Below are 12,700 nucleotides of genomic sequence, written 5' to 3'. Positions count from 1 at the left end.
ATTTAAATGCTTTCTTAAATCTGGCATTTAATAAAATTAAGACATTGAGTCATTCCAAATAATTCAAAATTTAGTCCCTAACATAAAAATTTTAACCCTTAATATCTTCTAGAATACAGTATTTCACACGAGGTGACACATATTAATAGCATACATTTCTAAAGGATTTCTCCAAGTTGGTACTCTTCTTATCCAAATACCAAAGACCATGACTAGTGTTATTAAAGTACTGCCTACAAACAGAGAAAACACACCTGACAAGCTCATTTCTGAAAGAAAATCCTGCCGACTTTTTCCACCTTGGCGCAACCACTGACGTTTTCATGGGCAGGGAGAGGGAGCCCGTGCTGCCAAGGCCACACTGGTAGAACCCGAGCGGCTACGTCAGCTTTCCTGCGTAAGCTCTAGAAGACACATCCTGGGGTGTCTGCTACCTGAATAGTTTAAGCCTTCATTCATGCAAAGACTGAAATCTGGAACGTTTCTCCTTTAGTATTTCATCAACCGTATTCTATTAAAAATACTGGTAAGGATAACTTTCTTCTTACCAGGACACTAAAAAAACTATACTGAGCTTGTGACTTGGTATGAAAAAAGAAAAAAAGAGCTGTTCAGGAAGTTTCTCTGAAAAAGGAAAATATTAGGCATTTTCAAAATAGTCATGTTTGCTTGGTATGCAAAAATTAATTCTGAAACAAGTGAATTATTTATTAACTCCAGCTTTCTTAAGCTGGGTTTTATTTACTTTTTTAAAACTCTGAATGATTTTTATATATATATTTTTAATGATTTTGTCTGGCACAAGGAAAATACTGTTCAACAAGTCTACTCCCTTAACATATATTCTTTAAAAAGTGTTTTACCGTACAAGTAAAATTAGTATAAAAAACCCAACTCACTGGCAAAGTAGAAAGAAGGGCTTGTCTCCTTGTTGTATGGTAATTTGGGACATGCTGAATTTGGGAAATAGAAAGGTAAATTAGCCTTCTGAGGTGTGCATTTTCCTAATTTTCTGGAAAGGTTGACATATTTAGTAATTTCTTTTTGCATTCATGCACAATTCACTTTTCTTATTTTACAAGAGATGACAAGCATTTTAAAATAGTGCTACAGAATTAAATCAGACAGCATTCTAAGAAAGACATCGTTCTTCTGTATTGGGGTGTCAGTTTCCAAAAGCTGACTTGCTTAAGTGAAAGGAATAAAATCATTATCTAGTAAAAGACCAACATGGCATGCCACTGAACAACTCTGACATAAATAATGCACCAAAGTAAGACAATATTTACCAGGTTCAGTTGAAATGACTCAAACAACTCTAATTTTGCAAAACATTATTAACAGAAGTACCGTTACTCTGAAAGGTGTTTATTAGACGTCTGGTAGTGGATCAAAAAGTTTAGAAACAACAATATTAAACATGGGTATATTATCATTTTTCATTTAAATATGTCTACAGAAAAGTGTGTGTATCTGTTTAAGTACATCTGGAAGGATAAACAGCAAAATGTTAACAGTTGGCGGGATAATAGGTGCTTTTTAATGCTTTTTGTTTGCTGTATTTTATAACTTATCTGCATTCAACCACCAAAAACAAACCAAACAAGAATTGTGATTCTAATTCTTCCCCATGGCTCTAGTTGGTAGACAAAGTTTCATTACTACTAATTCTGAAAGGGAAAACCACCACCATAACAACAAAATTAGAAGAATTAGAAAACTAGATGTTAGGGAAACAAAAATTAAAGTCACTTCTTGGGAAGGAGGGGCCGAGGCAATGATGAAGGTTAGATTAAGGTCAAAGAGATGAAGCTTGTGACTAACGTCCTTTCCAAGACGGCTAGAAAGACTACAAAAGGTCAACAACTTTTTAAATATACATCTCCTACTCTAATAATTTAACTATTCAGTAATCTGTTAGCATATTTATGTTACATCTGCAAAAAAATTAAAAATAATGAGTCTTTCATTTTGCAGTCATTAGTGGTCCTATCTATTCTCAAAGCCTTTTGCTGTGGCCATAACAAATGAATGAGAAAAAGGTGACATAAAATTGTCACTGACATTTGGGTATGTAGTCTTCTGTCTGTATAAAATGTTTTAAAAAAATCTAGATAGCATAACATAATTCATACTCAAAGTATTTTCCTGCTTTGAGAACGTAAAATATAAATTGTTCAAGGGAGAAGAATATAAAAGTAGCATTTCGATGCAACGGTTTTTGTCTTAGTTTAAAAGAAATGTTCTTACAAATTTGTTTATACTGGGCATATTCAGGCTTTCAAATAAATTACTGACAATTCAACGAAGAACGTGCTTTAGGCACATTAAATTGTGGTGTATGATGGCAAAGAACAAAACCACTCATGCCCCAGTGTTCTTTTCGGAATCAACTCAACGGTAACGGGTTTGGTTTTTGGTTTAAGTATCTAAAGGAGAACTTTGGTAAACCAGCAACAACCAAGCCAAGTCCACAGCCTGGCCCCTGGCCTGGCCCTCAATTACAAGCTGTGCAAACTGTAGGACAGAAGTTCAGATTTGGTTGAACAACTTTCTCCTGGCATGAAGTAACTCGCCTGGATGACTAGTCCATTCCAGGTGTCACTGCTCATTAAAACCACTGCTGTCAAGTCGATTCTGACTCACAGCAACCCTACAGGACAGAGCAGAACTGCCCCATAGGGTTTCCAAGGCTATAAATCTTTATGGAAGCAGACTGCTGCATCTTTCTCCCACGGAGCAACTGGTGGGTTCCAAATGCCAACCTTTTTGGCTGGCAGCTGAGAGCTTAACCACTGTGCCACCTGAGCTCCCTCACTGTACATTAGGTGCTGTGTTTTCTGTTTGTGCGTTTTTCTTTTTTCAATATTTCCTATTTATCCACACTTGAATGGACTTCAGGGTCCAAGATCAACTGCTTTTCAAATGGAAATGTTTTGGGAAAGTAGTCATAAAAATCATTAGTGTCTCAAATATAGTATTTATTGTATAGGCTGTTTCAAATCAATGAACATCCATCCAAAAGAAAAAGCCAGATGTTGGCAGCGAGTGAACACACTGAGGAGAAAGATTCTGCTCAAATCTGTATTACAACACCTCAACAGCACAGGTATGCTCTAAAAGCGGTGGAAATTTTAGCTCAAAAGTTTCAGATCTTATTCCAAGGGCAGTACGCCAGAAAATGGGAGGAAATAAATGCTTTTTCCACTTGTTATGTATAAACATTCATCATGAACTTTTCGCCCAAGCCTTTAGCAAACTGGAAAGTTGCTGAAATGTATACAAGTTGCATAAAAGCCAGCTTGATGAAATCAGTGGTGCCTTTTTCATACACACTTAGTCCTGGTCAAGAGAACTAAAGACAAGTCAGTGACAGGAGATCATAACCAAAATCATAAACCAAATTAGTCTGTCAGTTTATTTTTCAATTAAATTATAAATGGGCTTCTTGAAAGAAATGTTTTCCAAAATGTAGCAATTACACCATTTTTTCGTCTAAAATGCATAATCCACAATAAAAAGTTTTTAGAAGCAATGATGTGGAAAATTACCATCAGATTTTTAACCATTTATAAAAAGACTGCCTCTACTCATGTAAAATTACCTACCACTGGCCGCCTGTGAAACAGGAGAGTACTCCAGGAAGAAAACAGAGCTGGGTTAGGGGTGACAAAAAAGATGCTTGCTGCTGCCTGAGGCCTACTACAACTACCTAGCGCTAAAGCTGTTAGTTATTTCAAAAATGGGGACGTACAAAGTATCAACGGAAAGCAGTAATATCTCAAAAAAGGGAGATCTTAAAGGACTCAGTTTTGCATAAACACGTTCACTCAAGATAGCTTAAGTAAGAAAGACCAAAAAAAAAAAAAAACCCTAGAATCTTTATATTCATAGTTATTTAAAAAAAGTTTAAAGAAGTTTAAAGAACAAAATGTCCATGTGGTTGCATGTCATTGTAACTTCATTTTCATAATAGTACTCTTCCTAACTACATGAATAAACCTACATTTACCTCTTCTCACCCCGAAAACTGAAATGCCAATGGTGGAACCTAACGGCAATACTGGAGCTCTCAGAAAGTACGTTCCAAACAAGACTTACAACTAAACGAAGCTGGTACTAATTAAAGACCCATTTTCAAAAACATAATACGGGACAACCCATCAATTCTATATAATATGAGTGGAGATTTTATTTTAAATTCTCAACAATGAAAACCTATTATTTTAGTACTTTAGGCAGCTGCTAAGCTGACCTGCAAAGTTCTCCATTTGGCCACAAAATTAAGATTTTTTTGGCTTGTTATTCTTATATATAAAGACTGTTTAATTTTACACAGGATACCTAATTTCATTTTACCACTCTGTTTACATGGATTATACTTATGGTGTGAATGATACCTAAAACAGATCTACTGTTACACCGTTTTGACCACTTGGAGTATAGCATAACACAGAGCCATAGCATTGTAACAGACAGCAATAAAAACACGTAATGCCAGTGACTCCCAGAGCAGGGAGTGAAGCAGAATGCCCTCAGGCTGGAGCGTGCTTTAATGCTCTTATTAGGGTAAAACTTTTTTACATGCCTCAGGGAGATTATACCAAACAATGAGGAGGAGGGGGAGGAGGAGGAAGAGAAGCAGGAGGATAACTTTCTCTCAAAAGGATACTTTGCTGTTACAGACATCATTACGTTTTTGGTTAAGGAAAAGGAGAGACATCTGAAGATGGAGGGATTCCAGGAACAGAAGTAGAAATGACTTGCCAAGGCTTATAAAAGCATATCAGTGGTAGAAATGAGTTCATCTTTGAGATTCTTAACCCTCAATCTCATAAAAAGGCCAGATTATTCTTAAAGTATCTTTTCAGAGCCTTAAAACCGATTTAAAAATAGTCACACACACTGAATAGGACAAACAAAGTGTTTCCTACCATACATCGCATGCGTCTGCTCATGAGCCCCGAACTGAGTTGCTGAAGAAGGTACTAAACCAGGCTGGGCATGAGTTGGAGGTGCCATCATTCTAGCATTACCCTGTATTACAGGACTATAGACATGAGGATGCTGTGTTCAAACAAAAAATAAAGAAAAAACATTAAAATACCACAACAGAGTCAAACAGATGTTAGCTAGATGTCTTAACTCCACGGTTTCCAGAAACAACTCTACTAGATGCTCCCTGAAAATTCTAATACCCTTCTTGGATGTTTCCATGAAATTTTTACACTGGTCAATAACCTTCTTATATTAAAAAGGCCCCTACCTTAACCCCACCATAACACACAGCCACAAAATAGAAAAGAAAATCTTTTTACCAAGTTAAAAGTTCAAACTAAAAGTTATTTCAGTGAAACAAAAATAAGCGTCAGGAAACCTCAGCCTTACCTGAGATTGATAATGTGGCACATGCTGAACAAGGGGCTGGTTTGGAAACTGCTGAGGACTATAGGCAACGTATTGTGTGGAATAAGCTGGAGGGGTGGCTACAATGGGTGGGCCTGCTGCAGAGGCTGGGTGCATCATGGTGCTCTGATGATGCTGGTCTTGCCGCTGTTGGGGCATATTTGGTACTGCAGAAAAAAAGACAACTCAGTCCTAGAATGAAACACATGAACACGGTCTAGAGGCCCTGTGTGACTGACCCGCCTGCCTGCCTCTCCAACGCCGTCTTATGCCACCTCAGCCCCACCTCAGCCACTCTGGGCTGCCTTCCTATCACACAGGTTATTTCTTAGCCTCAACGCCATTCCCCAACGTCCAGCTTGTCCTTCAGGGGTCAGCTCGAAAGCCACTTCCTCAGAGAGACCCTCTGTGATGACCCCAGTCTTGATCAGGCCCCTGTAATGGGCTCTCACAGCACTATGACACTGCTTTTCCTTCACACCACTTCCCAGAGAATCCTTGTTTCCTTTTTATCTCTACCAGACACGAGGGTGAGGACTATAGTCCTACCTGTTTGATACACCAAATTATGCCCCTTGTCAGGGAAGGGCACTGAGTTCATTTAAAGAAAAACTGAAGCACAACAAAAAAGCCAGAAGAGACCCAATCCTAATCTCACCTCCACCTCTCTTTTTGTTTTTGTTGTGTTGCTGGTTTCTGACTCTGAAGAGACCCCATCTGTTACAGAGTAGAACTGCTCCATAGGGTTTTCTTGGCTGTAATCTTTATGGAAGCAGATTGCCAGACCTGTCCCACAGTGCCGCTGGGTAGGTCTGAACCATCAACCTTTTGGTTACCAACCGAGTGCAAACCGTTTGTGCACCCAGGGACCTTTCACCTCCATCTCTCTTAACTTCTGGATCTCTGCACATTTCTCGCTCCTCAAACACAGCATCGTCCAGCGCACAGGAGGTTTCTAAATGATAGCTCTTTTAAAAAATTGTATGTCTCCTGTTACTCCACACAGATTTCTGCCTATACGATGCTTCCCTGGCAAAGCTCTAGTTAAGAACTGGGCTCAACTGTCATCTCTTCTGTAGTGACTTTCCCAGTTTCACCACAAAGAGCTGGCTGCAACCTGTGTTCCTCATGCTCACATGTCTATTACAGCATGTACTCTGGTGTCTGACATCTGTTTCTGGTACGAAGTCAACCAAGTTGCTTGGGGGACAGAACCACAACCTCCTTGCTCACAACAACGTATGCGGCAGAGAGAACAGATTAACTTGGGATGTTCATAAAATCGTCAGAACTGACTATACAAGTAACTGCCAATTACCTTAGTTTTTATTTTAAATCTTTTAAACTTTTGACTAAAATTTTAATGACTGATGCTGAAATTCAGAAGAGCTATTTACCTATTTTTTTAAGTTTATTTCAAAAAGCGAACTTGAAAACAGAAGAAACCAACAGAGTAAAATATTTTTCTGAATTTAATCTTGAGAGTCGACCTATTGAAAAAGCAGTTCCTTTTGGTAAAGAAAAAGCCATCCCAAACTCAGATATCATTTTTATTAAGTAAAAGTTTTTGTCTAATAAGCTAACTGAGCTACCTACTCACTACCACAACTCTGATACTTCATTAACCTCACATATATTAAAAAAAATTAATAAAACGCTAGCTGAATTTACTGTCTTTTTTAAAATTAAAAATAAAATTCTAATTACGAAAATAACACTTGAATACAATCTTAGTGTAAAATATTCAAGCAATACAAAGCAACATTCCCCTTTCCAACCATTCGCATACCATTCTCTCAATAGTAACCATTTTAGGTAGCCTTCTAGACCATCTTCTATGCATCTGTACACATACATACGTATAAAGAGATACGTAATAAAGAGCCTTGGTTATGGTATCTGTTTTTTCCTAAACTGAACCTACTTTAATCTCTGTCTTGGGGGAGGGTATCATGCGTACTGTCGGATGTTTAGCAGCACCCCAGGCCTCTAACCACTAGATGCCAGTAGCAACCCTCCCTCCCCAGTTGTTTGCAGTTTAACCTGCAGTTTAAACGGACCATACTTTAGCCATTTCCTATGTCAATGTTCTCAACTGGGGGCAATTCTGCCTCCCAGGGGACATTTGGCAAGGTCCAGAGACACTTCTGGTTGTCACAATTGGGGAGGGAGGGTCGCTACTGGCATCTAGTGGTAAGAGGCCTGGGGTGCTGCTAAACATCCGACAGTACACATGATACCTTCCCCCAACACAAAGAATATCTGTCCCCAAATGTCTATAGTGTCAAGGCTAAGAAATCCTGTCTTACGTTAAGTAAGTCCTAGACTTTGGCATATTTTCCATTTCTCTTACAGGCTGCAAAAGACACAGCTCTACAGCATGCAGCAAGAGGGCAAAGAGGTGGTTTTGGGCAAAGGTCCTACTACCATGAAGGAAAGATATGCCTCATACAATCCATGACTACATTTCAGAACTAAGCCCTTGACTTTGCCTGTCATTTGAAAGACATTAAAAATACATTTCCCAAACACCTCAAATGATTAGAGTTTAGTAAAGCAGCAGGATATAAAATTAACAGACAGCAATAGCCTCCGTGTGTGTGTATACATACATACATACATACATATATATACACAGACAGAGAGACAAACAGTAACTAGTTAGAAGATGCAATGGAAGAAAAGACCCCAATTTACATTAACAATAAAAAAAGAAAATTTCTGTAACATAAACCAAAGAAATGTGCAAAACCTTTATGAAAAAAACTTTACAATACTACGGAAGATAGGGGAACTAGATTTTAACAAGCGGGAAGGCATAATTTGTTCTTGGATAGGAAGAATCAACATCATAAAGATATTAATTCTCCCCAAAGTTCACTTAAAATTTACAAATGCTAACAGGCAAATCAAATGTTAAAATTTGGGAGTTCATGCTGATACCAAAAAACAAATCTAAACAACAAAAAAATCCCTCAGTGATTGCTTTTGGAGGATAGGGAAACAACTCCTGACAGTATCTGAAGACTGGCTTAAGACCCACATATAGAGGGTTAAGTCAATTCTATAAAAATGCCAAGAGAATTCAATAGGAAAACAGTCCGTGCTGGAAAACCGGACATGCATCTGGAAAAAAGTGAACCCCAATCACTACCACATACCCTAAACAAAAATCACCTTGAAATCGACTGTACACTGAATAGTAAAAGCTAAAACTGTTACACTTCTAGAAGAAAACATAAAAATATTCAGGACCTAGGGTAGGCAAAGGCTTCTTAGTTACGAAACAAAAAAGCTTGAACCATAAAAGAAATATTTTATAAATGGGACTTCATCAAAACTAACATCAGCACCTCAAAAAAAAAAAGAAGAAGAAGAAAGAAAATTCTGGTTAAGAGCAAGCCACAGTGTGGGAAAAAATATTTACAATACTTAATAAAGGACTTGTATCCAGGATTTATTTTAAAAAACTGTTAGAATTCACAGTAAAAACAGGAAAATGATTTAAATAGATACTTTACAAAAGAAGATATACAAACAGGCAATAAACACATGAAAAGACGCTCAAGAAAAGTCATCATCAGGGGAATGTACATTAAAACCACAATGAGATATACCACTACAACCCATTAAACTGGCTAAAATTAAAAAGATGGACAAAACCAAATGTTGGCAAGGATGTGAAGCTCCTGGAATTCTCATACACAGCTTAGTCAGTAGAATGTAAAATGATACAGTCACTATGGAAAACAATTCGCCAGTTTCTTTTAAATTTAAACACGTATTTATATAGAATTCAGCAACTCCAATTCTGAGTATCTGAGCAAGAGAAATGAAACAGATGTCCACACGAATACTCACAGCAGCTTTATTCGTAACAGCCAAAAACTGGAAATAACCCAAATGCCCAGTGAATGGATGAACTAATTGTAATATAAAATGGAATGCCACTCAGTGGTACAAAGGAACAAACTGATACACGAGATAACATGAAATATCTTAAATTATTATGCGGGGCACAAAAGCAGACAGACACTAAAAACCATATAGTGTACGACTTCATTTATATAAAACTCTAGAAAAAACAAACCTAATCTACAGTCAAACAAGCACTGGAGGCACAATGGTTAAAGCACTCAGCAGCCAGCCGGAAAGATCTGTGGTTCGAACTCTATGGGAGAAAAGACGCGGCGATTTGCTCCCGTAAAGATTACAGCCTACAAAACCCTACGGGGAAGTTCCTCTCTGTCCTATATGGCTGCTATCATTTGGAATCGACTTGATCGTACACAACAACAATCTACAGTGAGAGAAAGTAGATGACCTACTGCCTAGAGATGGGGTAGTGGAGTAGGGCTTGACAGAGAAGGGACACAAAGAAACCTTTTGGGATGATGAAAATGTTCTACATCCTGCTTGAGGTGGCAGTTACATGATAAATACATCTGTCAAAAATCATCAAAATGTTTATTTCATGTAAATTACAGAATAATAAAATTGGCTAAAATTTTTTTTGGGTAGCCATTTGGACAAGGTAAATTGGATTCATTCCTTACATTGTATACCAAGGTAAACTCCAAACAGATCAGAAATTTAGATGTAAAAAACAAAGTTACATAAATTCTGGAAGAGAAAGGTCGATGAATTATTTTACTACTATGGGAATGGGAAAAATCCTAAAAACTATAAACTAAAATCCAAAGGTAAAACTCAGAAAAAAGGGAAGAAAGCTAGAAAGTATAAAACTTCTGGAAAAAAACACAGGAGAAAATCCTTGCAACCTTGGAGTATGCAAAGATTGGAAATAAAACCATAAACCATACCAAAAAACTGATAAAATGGACTTCAAAATGTAAAACTTCTGCTCTATGAAAAACACTTAAAAGAATGGAAAGGCAAGCCAATAAACAGACTGTGATAAAATGTTTGGAATACATATGGTGACAAAGGACTTGTAGTCATCCATACTCTTACAATTCAACAACATGACAAACAACCCAAATAAAAAAAAAAGAATGAGGAAAATCTTTATATACTGACAGGCAGTAATTCCTAGGATACATTAAAAAGAAAAAAGGTGTAGAACAGTACATATAGCATGTTTTATTTTGCGTAGGTTGCAAGAGAAATAAAAATAAATGTCTACAAAGGTGCCAAGACAATTCAATAGGGAAAGAATGGTCTGTAAAAATGGTGCTTAGACAACTGGATAGCCACGTGCAAAAAGTATGAAGTCAAACCCCTACCTCATTCCATACGCAAAAATTAACTCAAAATGGATCACAGACCTAATTTTAAGAGCTAGAACTATAAAACTCTTAGAAGAAACCACAGGAGTAAATCTTTGCGACCTTGACTTAGGGAATGGTTTCTTAGATGAGACACCAAAAGCACAGAACAACAAAAGATAAAATAGATCAACTCTTTCTGTGCGATGGATCGCTTTTGTGTGGCTTTTGTTGCCATGCTCTTGTAACTTCCAACTAGGTTACTGAGTGGGACCGTGCAAAAAGGGTAATTGTGGCCCACCAATGGAATTGGTCAGTTTTGTCTTAAAACAGAGCCAATTCCAGAGCAGAGAAAGGATCCCACCTCTACCAAGGAAGGAAAGCCAGAGAAGTGGTGGTAGAGAAATGGAGAAGGAAAGACCAGCAGGAGACGATGCAGTGGGCTTCCTGGCCCACGGAGCGAGAAAGCTGAGTGGCGGTGCCTCTGGGCATTTATCAGCAGAGCTAAAACAGCTTCGTGACTCTTGCTCAAGCAAGACAGAGGCTGAGGGCCAGAGACAGGCATGCCTGTAAGCACTGATGGGAAGAGGCTGTCCTGATGGAAGAACGGAATCCTGAGCATTTCTGAACCTGAATTGTGACCTGTTACTTCCCTAATAAACCCTGTAAGCATAAGTATAGTCTGTGAGTTCTGTGTGACCATTGCAATGAATTATCAAACCCAGCAGAGAAGTAGAGATGTTATGGGAGGGACAGCTGGTGTCAGAATTGGTAAAGATGGTGGAGAGAGGAGGCGTGTCTGACCTCCACTTCACAGGAATCAGCCTTGGGCTGTTGATCTTGATTCTCCTTCCCCCTTGTGAAGTTAGAGGAGGCCAGACACCACCCCCAAGCCATTTTTACAATTGTTATTTTATCAAAATTAGAAACTTTTGTGCTTCCAAGGACACCAACAAGCAAGTAAAAAGAAAATCCACACAGTGGGAGAAAATACTTGCAAATTATTTATATGATAAGGGATTTGTTTTCCGAATATATAAAGACCTTACAACTCAGTAATTAAGACAAACAATCCAATAAAAACTAGGTCAAGAATCTGAATAAACATCTCTCAAAAAAAGATATACAAATGGTCAATAAACGTATGAAAAGATGTTCAATATCAGCAGTCATCAGGAAAATGCAAATTAAAGCCACAATGAAGTACTACTTCAGACTCCCTAAGAAGGCTAAAGTGAAAAAGAAAGTCAACAGCAAGTGCTGGCAAGGATGTGGAGAAACTGGAACCCTCACACATTACTGACAGGAATGTAAAATGGTGCAGCCACTTTGGAAAAGTTCGGCAGTTCCAACAGAGCAATTATATTCCTAAGCATATACCCAAGAAAAATGAAAACATAGGTCCACACAAAAACTTGTACACTAATGTTCACAGCAGCATTATTCACGGTAGCCAAAAAGTGAAAAACTCAGAAGTCCATCAAAGGACGAATGATAAGCAATGTGGTATATTTACACAATGGAATATTATTCATCAGTAAGAAGGAATGGAGTACTGACTCATGCTACAATATAGATGAAATAAGTCAGTTAGAAAACAGCACATATTATACGAGTCTATTTATATGCAATGTCCAGAAAAGGCAAATCTATACAGAGAAAAAGTAGTTTAGCATGCCTAGTCTCTACAGATTTGCCTATTCTGAACACTGCATATAAACAGATTCATTTAATATACAGAACCCTGGTGGCACAGTGGTTAAGCGTTTGGCTGCTAACCAAAAGGCTGGCAGTTCCAATTCACCAGTCGCTCTTTGGAAACCCTGTGGCGTAGTTCTACTCTGTCCTATAGGGTCACTATGAGTCAGAATCGACTCAACAGCAATGGGTTTGATTTTTTGGTTTGGTAGGGTGTGTATACGGGGGCAGAAGGGAGAACGAGGGGGTGACTGCTAATGGGTATGGGGTTTCTTTTGGAGATGATAAAAATTGTTCCAAAATTAACTGTGGTGATGGCTGCACAACTCTGAATATACTAAAAACCACTGAACTGTATACTTTAAAGA

The 12,700-nt window shown here is 38.0% G+C and overlaps 1 protein-coding gene across 1 annotated transcript in view; it reads right to left on the bottom strand.

Annotated features, from left to right (window-relative positions):
• Nucleotides 1-12,700, bottom strand: part of ATXN2 (ataxin 2) — a 97,247-nt gene that overhangs the window by 8,986 nt on the left and 75,561 nt on the right. Inside the window, exons 18-20 of the mRNA XM_023733800.1 lie at nt 5,389-5,573; nt 4,935-5,067; nt 900-953 (exon numbers count right to left, since the gene is read on the bottom strand). Of these exons, the coding sequence (XP_023589568.1) occupies nt 900-953; nt 4,935-5,067; nt 5,389-5,573 (372 nt within the window). The remainder of the gene's footprint in view (nt 1-899; nt 954-4,934; nt 5,068-5,388; nt 5,574-12,700) is intronic.

This window comes from Trichechus manatus, unplaced genomic scaffold, assembly GCF_000243295.1.
Source record: "Trichechus manatus latirostris isolate Lorelei unplaced genomic scaffold, TriManLat1.0 scaffold00061, whole genome shotgun sequence".
NCBI lineage: Eukaryota > Metazoa > Chordata > Mammalia > Sirenia > Trichechidae > Trichechus > Trichechus manatus.
Note: the sequence above shows the minus strand (reverse complement) of the source record. Positions and strands in the feature narration are given on the sequence as shown.